The sequence below is a fragment of the Portunus trituberculatus genome, chromosome 32, assembly GCF_017591435.1.
Source record: "Portunus trituberculatus isolate SZX2019 chromosome 32, ASM1759143v1, whole genome shotgun sequence".
Classification (NCBI taxonomy): Eukaryota; Metazoa; Arthropoda; class Malacostraca; order Decapoda; family Portunidae; genus Portunus; species Portunus trituberculatus.
The window spans coordinates 12484943-12508639 of record NC_059286.1 but is presented as its reverse complement, the minus strand read 5'-3'; the positions used below and the strand labels follow the sequence as shown (position 1 = coordinate 12508639).

General features: G+C 37.8%; 1 protein-coding gene across 6 annotated transcripts in view; it reads left to right on the top strand.

The window, feature by feature from the left end:
• Nucleotides 1-23697, top strand: part of LOC123512008 (D-glucuronyl C5-epimerase B-like) — a 251604-nt gene that overhangs the window by 211425 nt on the left and 16482 nt on the right. For all 6 annotated transcript variants that reach the window (XM_045268120.1, XM_045268121.1, XM_045268124.1 and 3 more), the window contains 3 exons: nt 740-886; nt 16586-16760; nt 22992-23103. In XM_045268120.1, coding sequence (XP_045124055.1) covers nt 740-886; nt 16586-16760; nt 22992-23103 — 434 coding nt within the window. The remainder of the gene's footprint in view (nt 1-739; nt 887-16585; nt 16761-22991; nt 23104-23697) is intronic.

Here is a 23697-nt window from a genome sequence, read left to right as displayed (position 1 = left end):
CCCCCATCACTGATTCATTAACTATTCTTTCCCCATCACTTCCCATCATTCGCCTGTCATTCATTCCCTATTACTTAACGCTTTCATTTTTATCTTGAGATTTGTGTACGATTAAACCATTTCATTGACATTAGGAAGGGTCTATGGAGGTCAGAAGATTAATGATCCAAAGTCTTCACTATTTTAATCCCTTCAGTACAAGGACACTTTCTTTCCTCTAGATTTGTGCACGATTAGACCATTTTATTGACATTATGACCATTTCATAGCCATTAGAAAGGGATTATGGAGGTTAGAAGATTAATGGCCACAGTCTTCACTATTTTAATCCCTTCAGTAGTGGGACACATTTTTACCTTGAGATTTGTATACGATTAGACCATTTCCTTGACATTAGGAAGGATCTATGGAGGTCAGAAGCTTCATTAATGGCCACAGTCTTCAGTATTTTAATCCCTTTTGTACTGGGATACATTTTTTTACTCGATTTGTGCACAATTAGACCATTTTATTGACATTAGGAATGGTCTATGGAGGTCAGAAGATTATTGGTCACAGTCTTCACTATTCTAATCCCCAACATGAGTTTCTGAAGCTGTATTAAATCACCAAATAGAAAACAATGAATATGGAAACGCGTCTTGATACTGAAGAGATTAAGTCGTCACCACCACCACCACCACCACCACCACCACCAATACTACAGTCTACAGTATGTGCTCTCTTCCGTGTGGTGCAGGATGGCGATGGCGGCGGGGTCGGAGAGGGGGAGTCGCCTCGTCTTACTGAGATCCCGTGCGTCATTAACCACGAGACGGAGGTGTCGTGTCGCCGGGACCAGAGCGAGGTGTACGTGCCTTTCTCCTTCATCCATACCTACTTCGAGGTGAGTACTGGCTGTGTGTGTGTGTGTGTGTGTGTGTGTGTGTGTGTGTGTGTGTGTGTGTGTGTGTGTGTGTGTGTCTTATATGTTTTCTTTCTTCCTTGCTCTCTCTCTCTCTCTCTCTCTCTCTCTCTCTCTCTCTCTCTCTCTCTCTCTCTCTCTCTCTCTCTCTCTCTCTCTCTCTCTCTCTCTCTCTCTCTCTCTCTCTCTCTCTAATTTAATTACATCCTCATTTGCACTATCTCTTCAGCAACTTTTCTTTTTACACTTTATACTCATTTTTTTTTCCCGCCAAGCATATTTTTATCCTCGCTTTCACTTCATGTTTACACCATGCTCAGAATCCTCCTCCTATTTTTCTTGCCTTTTATTCTCATGCTCCACCACTTCCTTATCACGTCTCGTCCTTTTCTAATAATCCCTGACACGTTTTGGCATCTCCATGGCATTCTATAACTGGATCTGACACCGTTTGATTTTGTGTAATAGATTCTGATGATGTTTAAGGCACCGTGAGTTCTTTCTAATGCGCTTCAACTCTTTTTATTTACCTGTAACTCTATTTAATATCATATGAATGCCTTTAAAGTAATCTGATACTCTTCTATTAATCTCCAACATTTTTCAATATCAACTAACATCTTTTGATAACGTTGAGAACTCTTAAGTATAATTTTAGATCGTATAAATGTCCTTTGTCTCTTAATACTCAGATGTCGTTTAAATGTCCTCGGAATTCCTTTTAGTATTCCTGTAATATTCACTGCAATATTCTTTTGACAATATTTAAATGCTCCTTTATGATCTTTGACTAACTCTAGCACTTTGAATGTCCTTCAATACTCTTTCGTACAATCTAACATCTTTTGATAATCCCTGGCTTCCTTTGATAAAATCTGAAACCGTTGTGTATAGTTTAACACCTTTATAGCACTTTTTAACATCCAGTAATACCTTCTGATCCTCTTGATGTTCTGCAACGCCTTTTATTATTTCCTGAAACAGTTTTGAGTATAGTTTAACACCTTTGTAACATTTTATAGCATCATGTAATACATTCTGATCCTCTTCATGTTCTCTAACATATTTTAATATCCTCTGAAACTATGTACAATATCATATAACTCCCTTTAATTAAATCTGAAACCTTTAAGTCTAGTTTAACACCTTTGTAACACATTCTAATATCCAATAATACCTTCTGATCTTCTTTAATGCTCTGTTACACCTTTTGATATTCTCTGAAACCTGTTAGTATAGTTTGACATCTGTTTAACACTATTTAACATCACATAATACATTCTGATCCTCTTTAATGCTCTATAACACCTTTTAATACCATGTGGAACTATATAAACAGCCTCTAACACTTTACTACTCTATGTTTTCAATTACTAATCCGTTGTAATACGCTTTTAAAATACTGTGCTACCTTCTAATCCTCCTTAATGCCTTCTAACACCTTTTAATAACCTCTGAAACTATTTAAACATCCCCTAACACTCTTCACTATTCCTTGCTTTCAATCAATAATCCGTTATAATACACTTTAACAGCTTGTACTACCTTCTAATCCTCTTTAATGCCTTCTAATACCTTTTCGTAACCTCAGAAACTCTAAATATCCTCTAACACTCTTTATTACTCCATGCTTTCAATTAGTTATCCATTGTAATACACTTTAACAGCCTGGACTACCTTCTAATCCTCCTTAACGCCTTCTAACACCTTTTTATAACCTCTGAAACTATTTAAACATCCTTTCAATTAGTAACCAGTTGTACTACGCTTTAATGCCTTCTAACACCTTTTTATAACCTCTGAAACTATTTAAACATCCTGTAACACTCTTTCCTACTGGGTGCTTTCAATCAATAATCCGTTAATGGCGTCTGACACTCTGACAAACCTTGCTACTCGAGACACTAACCGCTTCATCGTGACCTCTCTATCTCTACTTGACTTATTCTACTTCGCTTCCTGGTTCGTGGCTCTCGTCTCGTCTCGTTTCTCTCTCTCTCTCTCTCTCTCTCTCTCTCTCTCTCTCTCTCTCTCTCTCTCTCTCTCTCTCTCTCTCTCTCTCTCTCTCTCTCTCTCTCTCTCTCTCTCTCTCTCTCTCTCTCTCTACTCTCTCTCTCTCTCTCTCTCTCTCTCTCTCTCTTTCTCTTTTATTTCGTATTTCGTGTTTGCTTTTTCCTTTTCATCGTTTTTCATATATTCGTGATTTTCTTTTTTTCTGTCGTTGAAATTTCATTTCTATTTTCTGTTTATTTTTATTTTTATTTTTTTTTCGTTTTCGTGTATTAGCTTCAGCATTTACTTTATTTATTTATTTTTACTTTTCTCTCCTTCCTCTTTATTTCCTTCATACTCGGTTTTCTTTTCCTGTACTGTAAAGTAGAAATCATATTAATCTGTCAATAGAACTAACAAACTACCCGTAAAGACCCGTGTAACTAAAAACAAGTGTCTTGTAAAAATATCGGTTATGTGGTCACTATTTTTCAAAGTCCACAGAAATTATAAACATTTTTCGTAAGAGTTTTTATGCTATTAATAAAGTATATATCATGCTAATTTTTCAATAGAACTGTCAAACTACCCTTAAAAACCCGTATTACTGAAACAAGAATGTTTTAGAAATGCATATTATGTGGCTACTATTTTTCAAAGTCCACAGGGATGTTAAAATTTATCCATAGTAGTATTTTTGCTATTGATAAGGTAGAAATCATGTTAATCTGCCAATGGAACCAGGAAAATATCCTTAAAGAAACGTGTTACTGAAACAAGAGTCTTTTGAAAATACAAGTTATGTGGCCAATATTTTTCAAAGTCCACAGTTATGAGGAACTTTGTTCCCAAGAGTGTTTTTGCTTTATATAAGGTAGATATCAATGTATTCTGTTAATAGAATCATCAAACCTCCCGCAAAAACCCGTGTGACTGAAACAAGTGTCTTTTTCAAATATAGGTTATGTTGCCACAATTTTCAAAATCCACAGATATGAGGAGCTGGGTTCGTGTGAGTGTTTTTGCTATATATAAAGTAGAAATCATATTAATCTGTCAAGGGAACTATCAAACTATCCTTAAAAACCCGTGTAACTGAAACAAGAGTTTTTAAAATAAAAGTTATATGACCACTATTTTTAGAAGTTCACAGAGATGATAAACCTTTTTCGTAAGAGTTTTTTGCTGTTGATAAAGTAGATATTATGGTAATTTGCCAATAAAATCATCAAACTACCCTTAAAAAACTGTGTGACTGAAACAAGAGTCTTTTGAAAATACATTTTATGAGGCCATTATTTTTCAAAGTCCACAGAGATGATAAAATTTATCCATATTTGTATTTTTGCTATTGATAAGATAGAAGTCATGTTAATCTGTCAATGGAACCATAAAACTACCATTAGAAAATCGTGATACTGGAACAAGAGTCTTTTAAAAATTCAACTTATGTGGCAACTTTTTTCAAAATCCACAGTTATGAGGAACTTTGTTCGTAAGATTGTCTTTGCTTTTGATTAGGTAGATATCAATGTAATCTGTCAATAGAATCGTCAAACCTCCCTTAAAAACACATCTGAATGAAACAAGACTCTTTTTCAAAAATAGGTTATGTTCTCACAAATTTCAAAGTCCACAGATATGAGGAGCTTGGTTCGTGTGAGTGTTTTTGCTGTATATAAAGTAGAAATCACATTAATCTGTTAATAGAATGATCAAACTACCCTGAAAAACCCGTGTAACTGAAACAAGTGTCTTTTTAAAATATATATTATTTGACCACTATTTTTCAAAATCCATAGAGATGAAAACCTTTTTCTTAAGAGTTTTTATGCTTTGATACATTAGGTATCATATTTATCTCTCACTAGAAGCATCAATATGCCCTGAAAACCCGTGTGACTGAAACAAGAATCTTTTGAAAATATATGTTATGTGGCCACTATTTTTCAAAATCCACAGAGATAAGATTTATCCATAGTTGTGTTTTTGCTATTGATAAGGTAGAACTCAGGTTAATCTATCAACAGACCCATCAAACTATCCTTAAAAATCAGTGTGACTGAAACAAGAGTCTTTTTAAAATATATTTTATGTGGCCACTATTTTTCAAAGTCCACAGTTATGAGGAACTATTTGTAAGAGTGGTTTTGCTTTTGAGAAGTTAGGTATCATATTAATATGTCAATAGAACCATTAAACCCTCCTTAAAAATCCTCCGTTTAACTGAAACAATAGTCTTTTTAAAATATAGGTTGTGTTGCCATAATTTTCAAAGTCCACAGTGATGACAAGCCTTCGTAAGAGTAGATATCATGTTAATCTGTCAATAGAACCGTCAAATTACCCTTAAAAACCAGTGTGACTGAACCAAGAGTCTTTTGAAAATATGTTATGTGACCACCCTTTTTGTAAGTCCACAGAGATGATAAAATCTATCCGTAAGATTATTTTTACTATTGATAAGGTAGAAATTATGTTAATCTGTCAATGGAACCATGAAACTACCTTGAAAAAACCGCGTTACTGAAACAAGGTGTTTTAAAATGTAAATGATGTGGCCACTACACCATCTGGTAATTTAAGGTCTGAAGGTTTCGGAGAGACACTTGTAACCCCAAAATTTTAAATCCCAAAAATTAAATAAATAAATCCTGCTTCAAGTTAGTTTTTTATTTATTTATTTATTTATTTATATTTTATTTTTATTTATTTATTTATTTTCTATTTATTTATTTTTGTGTGTGTGTGTGTGTGTGTGTGTGTGTGTGTGTGTGTGTGTGTGTGTGTGTGTGTGTGTGTGTGTGTGTGTGTGTGGAGTGGAGGATTCAAATAAGTCGGACATTCGCGTTTATCGGACCAGCCTTTCCCCCTATCAGTCCGAGTTACCGAGAGTCAACAGTAGTCGATTTTTTTTTTTCCTATTTTCTTTTCATTTGTTTTTTTTATTATCATTTTCTTTTAATAGTCTTGGTTTTTATTGTAGTTTTTGTTGTTTCCTTCTTTTTTCTTCTTTTTCGTTTATAGCTACCAAGGTTTCTTCTCTTTTGTATTTTCGATTATTTTCTATTCTTTTGTCTTTGTTTTATCGTCATCCTCTTTCGTTTCATTGTTTTTCCTCCTTCCTCTCCTTTTTTTTTTTTTTGCTTCTATATTTGTATGTTCCATTTTCTTTTCTTTTTATGTAGTTGAGTTTTTTTTATTCTATTTATTTGTCTATATTTTTATCATTTTATGCATTAGTTTCATTCTCTTTATTTCCATCATTAACTTTTTTTTTCTCCTTTCCCTAATCCTATTTTTTTTTTTTCCGATTTTTTTTCATTTCTTTTTTTCTATAGCCGATTTTTTTTTTTCATTTCTTGTTCTTTTTTTTTCTTTTATACATTTAAATTAAGCATTACTTCCATCATCTTTAGTTTCATTTTTGCCATTTTTTTTTCTTCCTTCTGGTTTTTTCCTTTTTTTTTTTTTTTTTTTTTTTTTCTTCGCACATTTGATGCTTTAGTTTTATTTTCTCTAGTTTCATTTTTGGCACTTTTCCTTCCTTCCTTCCTTCCTCTGGTTTATTTTTTTTTACTTATTCTTTATTTTCTTTGCACATTTACATTTTTCATATTGGGGTCAATCACCTTTGTCATTTTTTTTTTACTTCACTGTCGCTTCCTCCCTCTCACACTTTTTTTTTTTCTAATCCATTCAGCAATTCTTTTTATTTTCCCTTTGTATTTAAATTCCTCTTTTTCTCTTTACATTTTACACTCAATACTTCTCTTTCCAGTATATATATTTTTTTCATCTTTTTTCTGCTTTCATTTCATTTTTTTCTTTTATTCTCTTTTTCATTTTCTTTTTCACATTCCGCAAGTTTGTCTTCATTTTCTTTTTACTTGTTCTTCGTCTTTCCTCTTGTTGTGCCTTGTAGAAACTTTTAATATACACAAGTTATTTTCACCATCAAAACTGGCACTGTTCTTATTTTTGGCACTTGGATACAATGCCACTCCTATTCTTATCCTATACTAATCCCTTTTTTGATCCTAAGTATATTTTTTTTCATCATCTTTTTTATACTTTTATTTCACACTCGGTAACTTTCTTTTCTTTTCTTTTTTCTTTCTTTTCACAATTATCAAGTTTGTCTTCATTTTCTTTTCATTTTGTTCTTCCTCTTTCCTCTTGTTGTGCCATGTAGAAACTTTTTATTTCCTATGAGGAGAAAGAAGTAAAAAAAAAAAAAAAAAAAGGAAAAGTGGAAAAAAGGTGGAATTGGAAAAAAAGTGGAAAAAAAGTGGAACGACACCATTCCTATTCTCATCCTATTTCAATCCCTTTTCTAATCCTATTATAATCCTAAGATGGTATTTTTCGCGCTCTAAGAAAAAAAAAAAAAAAAAGGTTCAAAACACTAATTATCGTACCGTAGGAAGTTGTTGTTGTACTGTGAAAAACTCTCATCGTACAGTGGGCAGCTATTATCGTACAGTGAGGAATTACCGTCGTACATTGAGGAGCCATTACCGTACAGTGAGAGGCTATCATTGTACAGTGAGGAGCTGATATCGTAAAGTGAGGAATTATCATCGTACAGTGGGGAGCTATCATCGTACAGTGGGAAGCTATTATCGTACTCTCTTCAGCTATGAGTTTGAATCATAGAAACGCTCTAAGTGTATCAGGAGCATTTAATTTAAGGATAAGGCCACACTACACGCTATTAGCTGGGAGGGTTGAGGGTAGCGGGGTGTCTACAGCGGGTCAGAGGCAAGAACAAACACATGATCTGATAACCATCCTTCCAGCCCCCTAAAAAACACCATTCCAAGCGTCCTACAGCCCAAACGTCCGTAGAAACCTGCCCAAGAACAAACATATCCAGCCCAAACACTCGTAGCATCCCACTCAACCTAATTGTGAGTGAGTGTACTGAACGTGGGTTGCCAGTTGCCTTCGAGCTATCGGTTCACAAATGCCAAGTCTTCAGTGCTTCGTTGGAGATTGATGTGCTAGTTATGAGACACAGAGGGAAAGGGACGTAAAGAAAAGAAAAGAAAAAAGAATGAAGTGTGGATAAAAAGTTATGATACAGAGGGAAAAAGGACTTAAAGGAAAGAAAAGGAAAGAAAAGAAAAGAATGAAGTGTGGATAAAAGTTATGATACACAGAGGGTAAAGGACTTAAAGAAAACGAAAGAAAAGAAAAAAAGAATGAAGTTTAGCTGAAAATGGTTTACTTGTTTCTACCACTACTTTTACTCATGCACTGAAGTTAATTAAAACAGGGGAAACAATGTAAAAAAAAAAAAAGAAAAGAAGAAGAAAAACAGAAAGAAGTGTAGATAAGAAGGATTCAATGCTGTATCTGTCACTGCTTTCGTTACTACATTAAAACTGGAGAAAATCGACGTAAAAGGGAAAAAAAAAAACGAAGAAAAGAAAGAGTAAATAAAGAAAAAAAGATATAAAAGGATTTACTTGATGTATTTGTCACTATTTTTTTTCATACATTTAAGTTATGTCTCTGGACGTAAAAAAAAGGAAAAAAAAAGTTAAGAAAAAAAGAAAAGCAAGCAATGTAGATAAAGAAAGGATTCATTTGTTATATTCCTCACTACTTTCCTTCATCCATTTAAATTCTCTCTCTCTCTCTCTCTCTCTCTCTCTCTCTCTCTCTCTCTCTCTCTCTCCGTGGTAATGGAGTGCCAAGTGGTGCCAGTGTAGGCCGTGGCACTCTATTATATGGGGAAGGGTAGAGAGAGAGGGTGGGGGGTGGAGGAGGGGAGGGGGTGCCAATGTAATCTTAGGACGCAGCAGGCATTCCATTTTTGACCTGTTTATCTCTCTCTCTCTCTCTCTCTCTCTCTCTCTCTCTCTCTCTCTCTCTCTCTCTCTCTCTCTCTCTCTCTCTCTCTCTCTCTCTCTCTCTCTCTCTCTCGTTTGTTTGGTTGGTGTTCATGTTATCCTGTTCACTTTCTCCTTCCCTCCCTCCTCCTCCTCCTCCTCCTCCTCCTCCTCCTCCTCCTCCTCCTCCTCCTCCTCCTCCTCCTCCTCCTCCTCCTCCTCCTCCTCCTCCTCCTCCTCCTCCTCGCCTTCGTCGCCATGGAAGCTAACGAGAGAAGGAATGTACAAGTAATATAACTTAGATGATCATTGGTTGGTTGGCTCTCTCTTGGTGCTGCTGTGATAATAATGTCTCTCTCTCTCTCTCTCTCTCTCTCTCTCTCTCTCTCTCTCTCTCTCTCTCTCTCTCTCTCTCTCTCTCTTGCTTTTTCAATGTTATTTTGTGATTTCTTTTTTTAATCTGAAGTGTATATCGTTTGTAATATCTCTCTCTCTCTCTCTCTCTCTCTCTCTCTCTCTCTCTCTCTCTCTCTCTCTCTCTCTCTCTCTCTCTCTCTCTCTCTCTCTCTCTCTCTCTCTCTCTCTCTCTCTCTCTCTCTCTTGAGGTATCATTAGACGTCCATTTTCTTCCCTCCATCTCTCTCTCTCTCTCTCTCTCTCTCTCTCTCTCTCTCTCTCTCTCTCTCTCTCTCTCTCTCTCTCTCTCTCTCTCTCTCTCTCTCTCTCTCTCTCTCTCTCTCTCTCTCTCTCTCTCTCTCTCTCTCTCTCTCTCTCTCTCTCTCTCTCCTTTCCTTTCCTCCGTTCGTAGCTCGGAGGAAGTAAATGAGAGGAAAAAAAGGGAAAGAAGGGGAAAAAGGGGAAAAATACTCCTCTGCCTACCTCTTTCCCTCACCAGCTGCCTCAGTTTACCTCATTCTCCTGCCTCATTTCCTCCTTTTCCTCCCTCCTAACTCATTTTTTTCCTTTCCTCGCCAGCTCGGATATCTGAATCGGGTGCGAGGTTGTGGTGGTGGTGGTGGTGGTGGTAGAAATCTCTCCTCTTCGTTTCTCTGTCTCTCTCTGTCTGTCTATCTGCTTCTTTTTTGCTTCTGTCTCTGTCTGTCTGTCTATCTTTCTCTGTCTCTGTCTTTATCTCTCTGTCTCTCTGTGTCTGTGTCTGTTTGTCTGTCTGTCTGTCTCTCTCTCTCTCTCTCTCTCTCTCTCTCTCTCTCTCTCTCTCTCTCTCTCTCTCTCTCTCTCTCTCTCTCTCTCTCTCTCTCTCTCTCTCTCTCTCTCTCTCTCGATTTTGATTTTCTTCTTTTTCCGTCCAGTAGTGTATGGTTTGTATCTCTCTCTCTCTCTCTCTCTCTCTCTCTCTCTCTCTCTCTCTCTCTCTCTCTCTCTCTCTCTCTCTCTCTCTCTCTCTCTCTCTCTCTCTCTCTCTCTCTCTCTCTAAGTCATTACGAGCCTCACTTCCTCCCAGCCTCTCTACTGACGTTGCAATGCTGAGGGAAAAACATCTCTAAGCTCTCGTAGTTATGTTCCTCTTTATCCCTCCCCCCCTCCCTTCCATCCCCCATTCACCCCCCACCCATCCACCCATCCCTCGATCCTCACTGTTTGGTTTCTGGGGCTCAAGATTTTTTCTCGTTTTCTTTTTTCTTTTCCTTTTTTGAGTGAAGTGTTTTATCGTGTTACTTGTTTTGTTTTGGGTTGGGTTGGGCTGGATTAGGTTGGGTTGGGCTAGGTTGGGTTGGGTTGAGGTGGGATGGGTTTGGGTTGGCTTGGCTTGGCTTGGCTTGGCTTGGGTTGGGTTGAGTTGGGTTGGGCTGGGTTGGGCTAGGTTGGGTTGGGTTGGGTTGCGTTGGGCTGGGTTGGGTTGGGTTCGGCTGGGTTGGGTTGGCTTGGCTTGGCTTGGGTTGGGTTGGGTTGGGTTGGCTTGGCTTGGCTTGGGTTGGGTTGGGTTGGGTTGGGTTGAGGTGGGTTGGGTTGGGTTGGATTGGGTTAGGATGGGTTAGGTTGGTTTGGGTTGGCTTGGCTTGGCTTGGGTTAGGATGGGTTAGGATGGGTTGGGTTGGTTAGGTTAGGGTTGTATATTTGTTTGTCTCTTGTTTTATTTTTTTTTTAATTTTTTTTTCATTTGTATATATTTGTTTGTCTATTTTTTTTTTATTTACATTATTTTTTTGTCTTTTAAAAATGTATGCATTCGTTTGTCTATTGTCTTATTCTCTTCGTGGTTCTTTCAGTTTTTTTTCCTTTTTATTTTGTACGTATTTCTTTGTCTATTTTTTTAATATATTTTTTTAAGTTTCATTATTTTTCCCTCCTTATTTAATTCGTGCCGGGAGCGATTCCTGCAGTGCCAAGCTTATTCTCTCGCCTCGTGAATGTGTCTTCATTAGGAGGAGTCGCTGAGAGGGAGAGGGAGACGGAGAAGGAAAAGGAGAGGGAGGAGTGGGAGAGGGAGAAGAAGGAGAGGAAGAGGGAGAAGGAGGAGAGGGAGAAGGAGAAGGAGGAGAGGGAGAAGGAGAAGGAGGAGAGGGAGAAGGAGAGGAGAGGAGAGGAGAAGGAGGAGAAGGAGGAGAAGGAAGAGGAAGAGGAAGAGGAAGGAGGAGGAAGGAGAGAGGAGGAGAGAGAGAGAGAGAGAGAGAGAGAGAGAGAGAGAGAGAGAGAGAGAGAGAGAGAGAGAGAGAGAGAGAGAATGCATTTTTAGTATAATAGTAACTACGTATTATTTCTTTATTGTTATTCATATCCCATTCTTTTTTCATCGCTAAGTTAGAAAGAAAATTGGAGGTTAATGTTATCCTTCAGGCAACTGGATCATCCTTCTCTAATGTATTCCTTTTTTTTTTTTTTATTGTAGCCTTGAAATACCTTCAAACCTTTCAAACCTTCCTTTCATTACCTATCCTTGCCCTTTCTTACTACATCTCCCTATTGTGTCCTGCCTTTCATTTGCCTTTCCTTCATGTACATCTTTTCAAACCTTCCCTTTCTTTGCCTAACTTTGCCTAGTCTTACTCGTCTCCCTATGGCAGTGGTTCTCAAACTTTTCCTGAGCGAGTACCACTGTAAGGTGTGGTGCAGTCCTCGCGTACCACCTGCCAGCTGGTTCCAGAAAAAAAACCTCAATTCCAGCAAATATTAATTTATTCACAAGTAAAACACACAAATGAGCTAACAACAAGGAAAGCAACTCGTGCAATGCGAAGGATGCATCTGTTTCTTCTCCACCAGCTGATCCATGCCAGACTATCCAGACGTAGACAGTAATGATTTTTTCTGAGAAGTGAATTAATTGAACTAAAAATCACATGTAATCCCGATAATGGTCATGTACCACCTGGAAGGCCTGTTGTGTCTCACCTTTTCTTTTGTTTACCTTTCCTCCACGTATGTACATTCTTTCAAATCTTTCTTTTGCCTAACCTCTCTTTTTCATCTTCTCCTATTATCTTTCCTTTTCTTTGCCTTTCCTTCATCTGTATTCTTTCAAACCTTCCCTTTCTTATGCCAAATCTTTCCCTGTCTTCGTCTTCCTATTTTCTTTCCTTTTCTTTATTTTTCCTACTCGTACATTCTTTGAAACCTTACCTGTCTCACCTCGTCTCCCTATTGTCTTAACTTTTCTTTGTCTTTCTTTCACCTGCAATCTTTATAAACCCTCCTTCCTTTGCCTATTCTTTCCCTGTCTTTGTCTTTCTGTCATCTTTCCTTTTCTTTACCTTTCCTTCACGTTCATCCTTTCAAACCTCCCCTTCCTTGCTTAACCTTGCCTTGTCTTACCGTGTCTCCCTATCGTGTGACCTTTCAAACCTCCCCTTCTTAGCCTAACCTTGCCTTGTCTCACTGTGTCTCCCTATTGTGTGACCTTTTGCCTTCACGTACAACCTTTGAAACCTCCCCTTCCTTTGCCAAACCTTACCTAGTCTTACCGTGTCTGATCTCAGCTTTCCCGGAACAGTGACCTGCGGCTATACAATAATACCTGGTGAATACAAGTCCATACAACACAGTACAGCACAATATCTTCCTTTACACCGCCAGTATACCCACCCCACCTCCCTCCCTTGCCTCCCCACAGCCAACCAATCATATACAGCTTAGGTCAGACTTTCCCCTCCCCACTCTTCCCCCTTCCCTTCCCCTCACCTCCTGTCCTTCCCCCCTCTTCCCAAATAGTGATGGGAATTTAGGGAGTATCAACTTTTCTCCTGCGATAGATGCGATAGAGAGAGAGAGAGAGAGAGAGAGAGAGAGAGAGAGAGAGAGAGAGAGAGAGAGAGAGAGAGAGAGTCGTATGGTTCTGTACGTTTTTTTTTTTTTTTTTGTGTGTGTGTTTGTGTTTTAGTGTCATTAATTTCCTTTTTTTTCTCTTTTTCCTTTATTTCTTTTGTTTCTTTCCTTCTTTCTTTCTATCATTCTTTCTTCATTCTCTTTCTTGCTTTCTTTCTTTCTATATGTATGTATTTATGTATGTATGTATGTATCAATCTGTTTTTTTTTCTCTTTCTATATATCTAATTTTTTGTTTTCTTTTTTCTTTTCTTTCGTTTCTTTTCTTTCTTCATACCTTCACTCTTTTTTCTTTCATTCATTCCCTCTGCATTAATCAGTATTCTTTCAATCATTCTTTTTCTCAGATTTTTAGATGTTTAAGTCGTCTTTGGTCACGTGACAATATTTCGTTTCATCATATCATTAATTTCTCTCGAGTGTGTGTGTGTGTGTGTGTGTGTGTGTGTGTGTGTGTGTGTGTGTGTGTGTGTGTGTGTGTGTGTGTGTGTTATTCAATCCTGTCTTCCTGTGTTTTATTTGTATTTCATTTATGGCAAATAGTATCGTTTATTTCAAAAGCTTTATATATTTTCCAAGTGATATTGTGTTTTTTCTCATTCATTTATTGCAAGTATCGTTTATTTCCTAAGTTATATATATGTTTTCTAAGTGATATTGTGTTTTTTTTCATTCATTTGTTTTAATTATCTTTTGTTTCCTAAGTTTTATATATTTTCCAAGTGGTGTCGTGTTTCTCTCATTTATTTCCTCCCTGCATCAATTTAGTTTCCATTTCCAAGCACCAATTTGTTTCATTAATTTATTCTTCTGTACTTTAATAATAACAGTATACAATTCCTCGACTTCATTTCTTTCTTTCTCAGTGGATAGTATATTTTTCGTATTTATATAGCAATAATCTAATTCATTCATTTATTTATTCTTTACTGTATGTATTATTTTTCAATCTCCTTTATTCTATTTAATCCTTAGCTCCTTCAGTACTGGGACGCATTTTTACCATGAACTGTGGGTACGATTTTGTTTACGTTACGAAGGGTCTATGGAGGTCAGATGATTAATGGCCACAGTCTTCACTATTCTAATTCCCACATAAGTTTCTGAGGCTGTATAAAATCACCAAATAGTAAATAAAATAAATGTAAAAGCGCGTCATTGTACTGAAGGGGTTAACATTATTCTTCATTCATTCCTCGTTTTATTCGTTTCTTGCTGTATATATATTTTTTAAGTTCCCTTGTTTATCTTATTTATTCATTAATGTATGTGCTAATTTATCATACTTATAAAATTAATTCTCGTTCATTCATTTCTTTCATTTATTCATTTATTTCTTTCAAGCTCCTTTATTTATTTGACACGTTTTCATATTTATTCTCTGCTTACTATTTGATGACTTTACACAGCTTCAGAAACCTATGTGGGGGATTAAAGATAGTGAAGACTCTGGCCATTAAACTTCTGACCTCCATAGACCCTTCCTAATGTCAAGAAAAACCCTTTAATCAAACACAAAACTCAAGATAAAAATGCGTCCCAATACTGAAAGGGTTAATGTATATGTAGATTTCTTGAATTTATAAAACGGTATTCTCTTTCATTCATTTTCCTTTTATTTGCCCCCTGCTGTATATATTCATTTCACAAACATGAATTACACTTTTCCTTCCTTCATTTTTTTTTTCTTTCTGTGTATATTCATTCTTCTAACCTATTAGTGTTGTTTTCGTTGTGTGTTCATTTCTCAAAGCTTTTAAAATGTCGTTGTTTCTTTCATTCATTTCTCGTTTATTCATTTTTGTGTTTCCCAGATCACAAACCCCATTGCGTTATTCATTCATCCCTCTCCTTTATTTCTTTTTCTCTTTTTTTTTCCTTTATTTTTCTATATCTATCTATCTATTTATCTATCTATCTTTCTATCTTTCTTTCTTTCTTTCTTTCTTTCTTTCTTTCCTTTTCTTTCCTTCCTTTTTTCCTTCCTTTCCTTTCTTTTCTTTCTTCCTTCCTTCTTTCTCTTCCTTTCTATGCATATTCCTCTTTATTGTCATCTTATAAAAGCTCTGTAATATTTCCTCTACTCTACATTAATCCCTTCTCTTTATATACAATCCCACACTGTGCGCGTCTAATTTTTCCCTTATCCATTTATTCTCCAAGTTTCGTGAAGTAGCATTGTATTCCTTCACTCATTCATTGCCCTCTTCATTATTCATTTTCCGGGGCCTTGTTGAATAAAAGAAACGTTATATTCTATTCACCAGCGTTCCTTTGTATTTATTTAAGCTGGAAAGGCATTATTTCCTCGTAAGTGAAAAATATAATGAGAATATGAATGAATGAATGAATAGATGAACAAAAGCGGCCGGGGTCTTATTATTATTATTACTGAGGCTGGAGGAAGAGGAGGAGGAGGAGGAGGAGGAGGAAGAGGAGGAGGAGGAGGAGGAGGAGGAGGAGGAGGAGGAGGAGTGTAGGTAGTTTAAAGAGGAGCAACCTGACGAAGGGAACGACGACTACTTCACTGTAATGAGTTCCTGAGGGAGGCGCCGAGTCTATCTATCTGCACACACACACACACACACACACACACACACACACACACACACACACACACACACACACACACACACACACACACACAGACTTACCTACATATTTTTCTTCTTCCTGTGGATTTTCATTTGTTCAGCTGATTATTGTGGTTGAGAGAGAGAGAGAGAGAGAGAGAGAGAGAGAGAGAGAGAGAGAGAGAGGTTTTTCTCTTTTTATTTTTTCTCTCCACCTCCTGCTCGTTCTCCTCCTCCTCCTCCTCCTCCTCCTCCTCCTCCTCCTCCTCCTCCTCCTCCTCCTCCTCCTCCTCCTCACCTTTCTTCGTCGCCATATGACCGTAAATAAATCTACTAATAAGTCAATTTTAGTTCTCTTCTCTTTTCTTTTTTTTTTTCGCTCTTTCCTTAAAACTATTTCATTTACTCTCCTCTTGTAATTTGCTTCTTTTTCTTACTGTTATGTACCACAACAACAACTACAACTGCTGCTGCTACCACCACTACTACTACTACTACTACTACTACTACTACTACTACTACTACTACTACTTTTATTACAATACTTGCATTACTCAACTCCTATCACTTATCATCTCTTTTCACCAAACGCTCCCTCTTATAGCCACTCCCTACCACTTTTATTATAATTTTCTACGTACCAACCCTTCTTCTATCCCTCATCACCTCTTTTAATTACCCCCAACGCTCACACACCTTTCCACATACCACCAGTCACTCATCACCTCTTTCAGTCACTCCCCAACACTTTTACACCTTTCCACGTACCACTGCTCACTCACCACAACTTTTAATCACTCCCCAACATCTTCACAGCTTTCCACATGCCACCAGTCACTCAACACCTCTTTCAGTCACTCCTCCAACACTTTTTCACCTTTCCACGTACTACCAATTACTCACCGTGTCTTTTATTCACTCCTCAACACTTCTACACCTTTCCACACCTTTCCTCGTCCCAGCAGTCACTCACCACCTCTTTTTCCCTCCTTCAGGTATACGGGCAGGTGGAGCAGAAGGAGGACGGGCGGGAGGTGTTTGAGTGGTCCCACAGCTACAGCAGAGTGTACGAGCCCTCAGGAGCGTACAGCCCCACTGGTACCTTTCTAAACTTCGAACTGTACAATGTGGAGGCGCGAGAGAGGGTGAAGTGCATCTCAGGAACGGAAGGTGAGTGTCTGGGGTGGTGGTGGTGGTGGTGGTGGGTGAGGGGATGTGTATAAGAGAGAGATGTGAAGGGAAATACAGTAGCAGGAGGAGGAGAAGGAGAAGGAGAAGGAAAAGGAGAAGGAAAAGGAGAAGGAGAAAAGGAAGGAGAAGGAGAAAAGGAAGGAGAAGAGAGAGAGAGAGAGAGAGAGAGAGAGAGAGAGAGAGAGAGAGAGAGAGAGGTCTTGTGGAGGGATAGAAGACGAGAATGCATAAGTAAAGGTTAATTAAATGAGAATGTATGAAAATAAGAGGAAGAAAGATGAAGAGGAGGAGGAGGAGGAGAACAGGGATGATGAAGATATAGTAACGGTTGTGATGGTGGTGGTGGTGGTGGATGTGGTGGATGTGGAAGAATAAGGGACAATAATGCATGAAAAAAAAGAAAGGGAGATGTAGGAGGTGGAGGAGGAGGATAAATAGAGAAGAATGCAGAAGAAGAAAAAAAACAAGAGATGGAAAAATAGAAGTGGAATGTAAGAGGAGGAAGAAGAAAATGAAAAGGCAAGAGGAAAAGGAGGAAGAAAAATGGGGAAAACAGGAAGAGAGAGATGTGGACGAAAATACAGGAAAAGAATATAGGAGAAAGAGAGAATACAAAAAAAAAAAAAAAAAAAAGGAAGAAGAGAAAGAGACGAGAGGTGATGAAAGGAGAAAATGATGAAGGATAAGAAAGTAGGAAGAGAGAGAGAGAGAGAGAGAGAGAGAGAGAGAGAGAGAGAGAGAGAGAGAGAGAGAGAGAGAGAGAGAGAGAGAGACGGTATTAATTTCTTCTTTTGTATTCAAGTAGGTTTTCATTTGTTGATTTATTGATCGCGCATTGTCGAGTTAGGGTCCCAAGTGTAGTCTCTGTCTTGTTGGTGCTTCCGTTTGACTGATTCCGTGTTTTCTTTTCTTTTTCGTGAGGAGTAGTAGTAGTAGTAGTAGTAGTAGTAGTAGTAGTAGTAGTAGTAGTAGTAGTAGTAGTTATTGTACCTTTTCCTGAGTTACTATACTTTTGTCTTCAGTTATTGTACCTTTTCGTGAGTTATTGTACCTTTTCGTGAGTTATTGTACCTTTTCTAGAGTTATTGTACCTTTTCGTGAGTTATCGTACCTTCTTCATCAGTTATTGTATCTTTTTTTATCAGATATTGTACCTTTTTTCATGAGTTACTGTACCTTTTTCATTATTTGTTGATCTTAGTGGTAGCTTGTTAATTTCAGTCTTAAGAATTTCAGTGTAATTTCTTATTTTTGCAGATATTTTTCCTTATTTTCTTGTCTTTATTAATATTTTCATTTTTTAAACGTATTTACTTTAGAATTACACTGTTTTCCATAATTTGCTCTTTATTATTATTATTTGCAAGTTATTTACAAGGATTTCGTTTTTTTTTTTTTTCTTTCTTTTCGTTAATTTTGCCGTCAGTGTTCGTGTTGGGGAAGATTTATTCACACGGAAACATTGAAGAGTCGCAATATTCCCCGCCACTCCGCTTCATTAGGGTCACCTGAGCACCGCCACCTGAGCTGAGGGGCGGAGCTCAGGTGCCGCCGCCGGGGTAGTGCAGTGTTTCAGCGTTACCCATATTGCAACTCACATACAAGGCGAATATCCGTCCCTGCTGCAATAAAGAGTGTTCTGAGGAGTAAACTTGTATTTTTCTTTTTTTATGTTATGGCCTATAGCACCTGTAGGCGTACTTGAGTATAATGTGGGAAGCGTTAATCAGCTTTCGCCCATTAGTGGCGTAGGCAATTTTATTTGTAGTGTTATCCATATTAGGCCCATATCACCACCCAAGCGCATCTTTGGTGTAACCACCTAGAACCTGGGTATCATGGTGACATGTAGGTAACTGGACGTCTGTGCGATCCCACGCTCACCACCTTATCCACTACGTCAACACCACCCTATTCATTCATTTTATCATTATTATTATTATTATTATTATTATTATTATTATTATTATTGTTATTATTATTTTATTATTGTTGTTGTTATCATTTGTTTATTTATTTGTTTATTTATCTATTTATTTATTTTTTATTGTTGTATATATTTTTTTTTAACTTTCACGCATAGTTTGAAAGGAAGCATACTTTTAGTGAGCTTCTGAAAGTGCTGCTGGTTTATGATAAGTTTCTTTGTGGAAAGACGACAAATAAAAAGTGAATGTGCATCTTTCTTCCCGTGAAGGTTGAGTAGACGAGTAAACTTTTTTTTCATTTACTTTCACTCAATCTGAAGCGTCATTTTAGCGACATTCTGAAAAGAAAAATCTATTAAATAAGTTTCCTCATGTGTAGACAGCAAATAAAGGGTTAATTTGTGTTGTACCCTTGCTAAAACGAACGAATAAACCTTTTTTACTTTCACCTTCCAATCTGAACCATCACCTTAGCGGGTATCTAAATAAGTACCACAGTTATACTCCTTTAGCTCCTCCAGGGAATAGCCTTCTTGATAATAACGGCAGAATCTACCACCACTTTCACACGATCTAAAAAGGAACCATCGTCTTGGCGAATGTCTGAATAAATGCCAAGGTTCTACTCGATAAAGGCTCTCCTGGGAATTGGTTTCTTAATAATGTGCGTTGTCGAACGTCTATTCCTCCACGGCGCGTTGAAATAAGACTAACAATACATACTAAAGCTGAGCCCAGGTACTCATTATCTTGATATTTAGTATACGCTGCTTGTGTCAGTATATCGCCTTCTGCTTCACCATACACCGCCAAATCATTCATAAAGGGGTTGAGTGGTTGATACAGCAGGGAATGACAAGTGTGCCTTCGTGTGCTACAGGAATTAAATCATATAGTACCGCCTACTACCAGGAAGTTTGCACGTTCGCTTGCCACATTGATCGCATAACTATTTAGATAACAGAGGAATGCAAATGTCTTACCCGCTTAGCTAAACCCGCTTGTGAACAGTTCAGTAGAGTAAATCCCAGCGTAAGCCTTGCACGCGTAAGACTTGTTTGTGTATATCCGTGTTCTGTGTTCCGTGTTCCGTGTTGCAGTGTGGCGGGAAGTGTTGGAGTGTTGTAGGTAAGCGCTACGTAACTAGGGGAAGTCATTGCTCTTCCTCCTCCTCCTCCTCCTCCTCCTGCTACTGTTGGTGGTGTTGTTACTGCTACTGCTATTACTACGATACTACTGGTAAAGATGATGGTGTTGATATCGATGATAATATTGATAAGGAGAGAAGAAAAATGACAAGAAAAGTAAGAACAACAACAAAACCAACAACAATGAAGACGACGAACAACAAAAACAATAATAATAACAAAGAAAAGAAAAGGAAAAAAGAAATCAAGGTAAATAAGAAAACCTGGTCACTTTCAGCGTATCGCACAGCAGAGTGGAATTCCTTCTTCACTCACTTCCTTCTCACGCTTCCTCCTTGAAAGCGTGAAGGTCGTGACACTTTTGCCTCTTCGTGTACCCTTTGAAGTCACCATCCTTCATCCTGCGTGCGTCAGAATCACACCAGTAAAGCACTCAGCAGTTAATAGCAAGCTCTCACTAGTCACTGGCACCAATAGTTACTTGTACGCTGCCCGGGAATCAATATATCGACACTAGCGTCTTGGAATGGCACACTGCACATTACTCAGCTATCGGGAACACATCAGGATCCTCATTCGCGTAAATAGAATTGACTGGTAACATTGGCTATCATGAAATGTGTCATACCCTGGCAGCCTTCACAGGGATATGCTCTCAAACACTTCTACCTTCTCCGTCACTGCTTTTGAAAGGCTCTAGTTGAAGTGACTTGTTTTTAAGGGGGCTTTTTTTTATGGTTTTAGTGATAATTTGACTGTATTTCTCTATTAACAGCAGAAGCACTTTTAAGAATCCGCCTGATCATCTCTGTGGGCTTGGAAAATAGTCGTGGTGAGAGAGCAAGGCATAATACGGGTTTATGATACGTTACATAATTTCTAAGGGTTATTTTATGGCTCTTGTGATAGATTGACCAAATTTATACATTGATAACAGCAGAAACACTTTTGAAAACCGGCCTGATCATCTGTGTCCTTTGGAATTACTCATGGTGAGAGAGCAAGACGTAATACGGGTTCATAACACGGTACACAAATTTCTAAGGGTTATTTTATGGTTTTAGTGATATATTGACAAGAATTCTTCGTTATTAACAGCAGAAACTCGTGAGAACGCGTCTGATCACCTCTATGGCCTTTGAAATTACTCATAGTTAGGGAGCAAAGCGTTTATAATACATGTTTTTTAGGGTTACTTTATGGCACTAGTGATAGATTGACATTACCAACATAAAAAGAAAAAATGTAAACACTGCTGATCGTCTCTGTGGCCTGTGCAAATACTCGTGTTGAGAGAGCATAGCGTTTCCGAGCATTAAACTATACAAGAGTGACCGCCATACATTAGCAGCGTTCTTCAGCCTTCAGCCTTCAGGGTCACGCCACACCACGCACGCAAGCCGCGCCAAATGTTCCCGGAATACTTGACTGAATCGCCGCAGTGTGAAGGCCGCGGTGTAAGCAAGAATAGATTACAAGGTGACGCGAGTTCCCAGGCTGCTGATTACAATGGTTGAGGCAGGCTGCTCATGACTGTCCTCTCTCTTCGCTCCTTAGTTGCTGCAAAGAATAGCTACCATGAGAATGTGTGCCTACATCTACTCTATAACCTGCTACATGCTCATTCCGACCTTGCCTTGTGTGTTAAACTTTTTTATATATATATTTTTTTCTTCTTTCTTTCTTTCTTTCTTTCTTCTCCTTTTTCCTCTTCTTGTTCTTTTCTTGTTATATTCTTGTTATTGTTCTTCCTTTTCTTGTTCTTATTCTTTCTTGTTCTTGTTCTTCCTGTTCTTGTTCTTATATCCTTCTTCTTTTTCTACTGCTTTGTTTTCCTAAGCTGTCTACAATCAGAAACAGCTGTAGTAGATTTTTTTGCCCCTGTAAATAATGATAATTTTTTTTTCTCCTTTATTGGGAAGACAACCAAGGAAAAAAAAAGTAGAAAGAAAATAAAAGAAACACTTGCAATGCCTTTTCTCCCCAACACCCGGAATGCACACACAAAAAAAATAGCAATAATAAAATAAATAAATAACAAATAAATAAATAAAAGAAAAAACTACAGCAGATCAGAAAGGAAATCTAATCAAGTAACTTAAAACAATTGACCAAACTATAATTAATGCATATAACTTCTTTTTTTTAACCAAGTGGCATTCAGTTTGCAAGTTGAGTGTTATGGATGTCATGAATAAGAGAGTGGCAGCGAGTATTTATGGCACACAGCCCCCAAAAATTATTCCTTTGGCAGAGGTCAGTGAGAGCCCCCGCGTGTGCATGTGACCCTGTAGCTCTATTGACGTGGCGGCGGTCCTGGTGTTTGGTGTATTAAGAATATTTCATGGCCACAGTGGATAATGCATGTGGTATGCATCAGAGGAAGCCTGACAGTACTACCATGTATTGAAGTGTATGCTCTCTCTCTCTCTCTCTCTCTCTCTCTCTCTCTCTCTCTCTCTCTCTCTCTCTCTCTCTCTCAGCTTATTTTCTTTGTTTTTTTAATTTTCTTTTTCATATTGTATTTTTCTGTATTAACTTTACCATAAGGATCATAGCTCAAAGAATGGTTAACTAATATATGCTAATAGTAGTTATATATATAATGTTATGAATCTCTCTCTCTCTCTCTCTCTCTCTCTCTCTCTCTCTCTCTCTCTCTCTCTCTCTCTCTCTCAAAACAGCTTCTTGATATGTGATGTGTTGCAGAAATTCATACATCAACACTGTATATTACCATTTGTGTTGCAGACATCTTCACATCACCAGCTAGCTAATGTGTGGTGTGTTGCGGGAGGCCATATCTTAGTGTTGTGTTGCAGAAGTTCTCATATCAGGTCATGTCAGGTCAGGTGTAGTTTAGGAAGCTTTGCCTTTATATCAGCGCTTCCCTCATCTTGTTTCTATCTCTATTTCTTCCGCTGACTTTCTCACTTTTTCCACATTGCATACACTATACTGTACTAAAGAGTGTGTTGCAGGTGTCTCTACTTCAACAGCTTGTTAATGTGTGTTGTATTGCAGGGGGTACTAAAGTGTGTGTTGCAGGCATTTCCACATCAACAGCTAGCTAATGTGTGCTGTGTTGCAGGTGTCTCTATTTCACCGGGTTACTAATGTGTGTTGTGTTGCAGGGGTCCCCATCTCAACACAGTGGCAGAGCTCCGGCTACACTTACCCCATCCAGATCGCCCAGTTTGGTCTCTCCCACTACTGCAAACACCTCACTGAAGAAGCTCCTCAGAGGCAAGTCCTGCTTTCATTGTGTGCTCTTGTGTGTTAGTGCTGGTGCTGGTGGTGGTGGTGGTGGTGGTTGGTCTTAGTGAAAGCTGTTTTTTTTTTTTCAATTTTTTTTTCTTTTTTCTTGTTGGAAGCTGTTTTCTTTTATTGTATGTGTGTTTGTGTTTGTAGCTTCTTATTTTCTTATTTTTTTATAGCTGGTTCTTAGTTTGTTGTATTTTTTGTTGTTGTTTTTGCAGGATTCAGGGATATTTCATAGGTTCTGTTGCAGTGTTTTATTGTATATGTATTTGTCCTGAAAGTTGTTGGTGTTTTTTATTATTTTTATTCTCTTTTCTTCTTCTTCTTCATCTTCTTTTTTTTTTTCTTTTTTTTTCCTTAGTAAACTTCTTTCACTAATGTATTCAATTGATCTTTTAGCCTTTGTGTGTGTATGTGTGTGTGTGTGCATGTGTGCGTGCGTGCGTGCGTGCGTGCAAATGCCAAAGTTTACCAGTGTCAGTGATATATGATTCACTGTGGTAAGAAAAAAAAAAAAAAAGACCAGGAAACAGAAGAGAGAGAATTTTACATTAGACTTAATTGAAAGAAGATAAATTA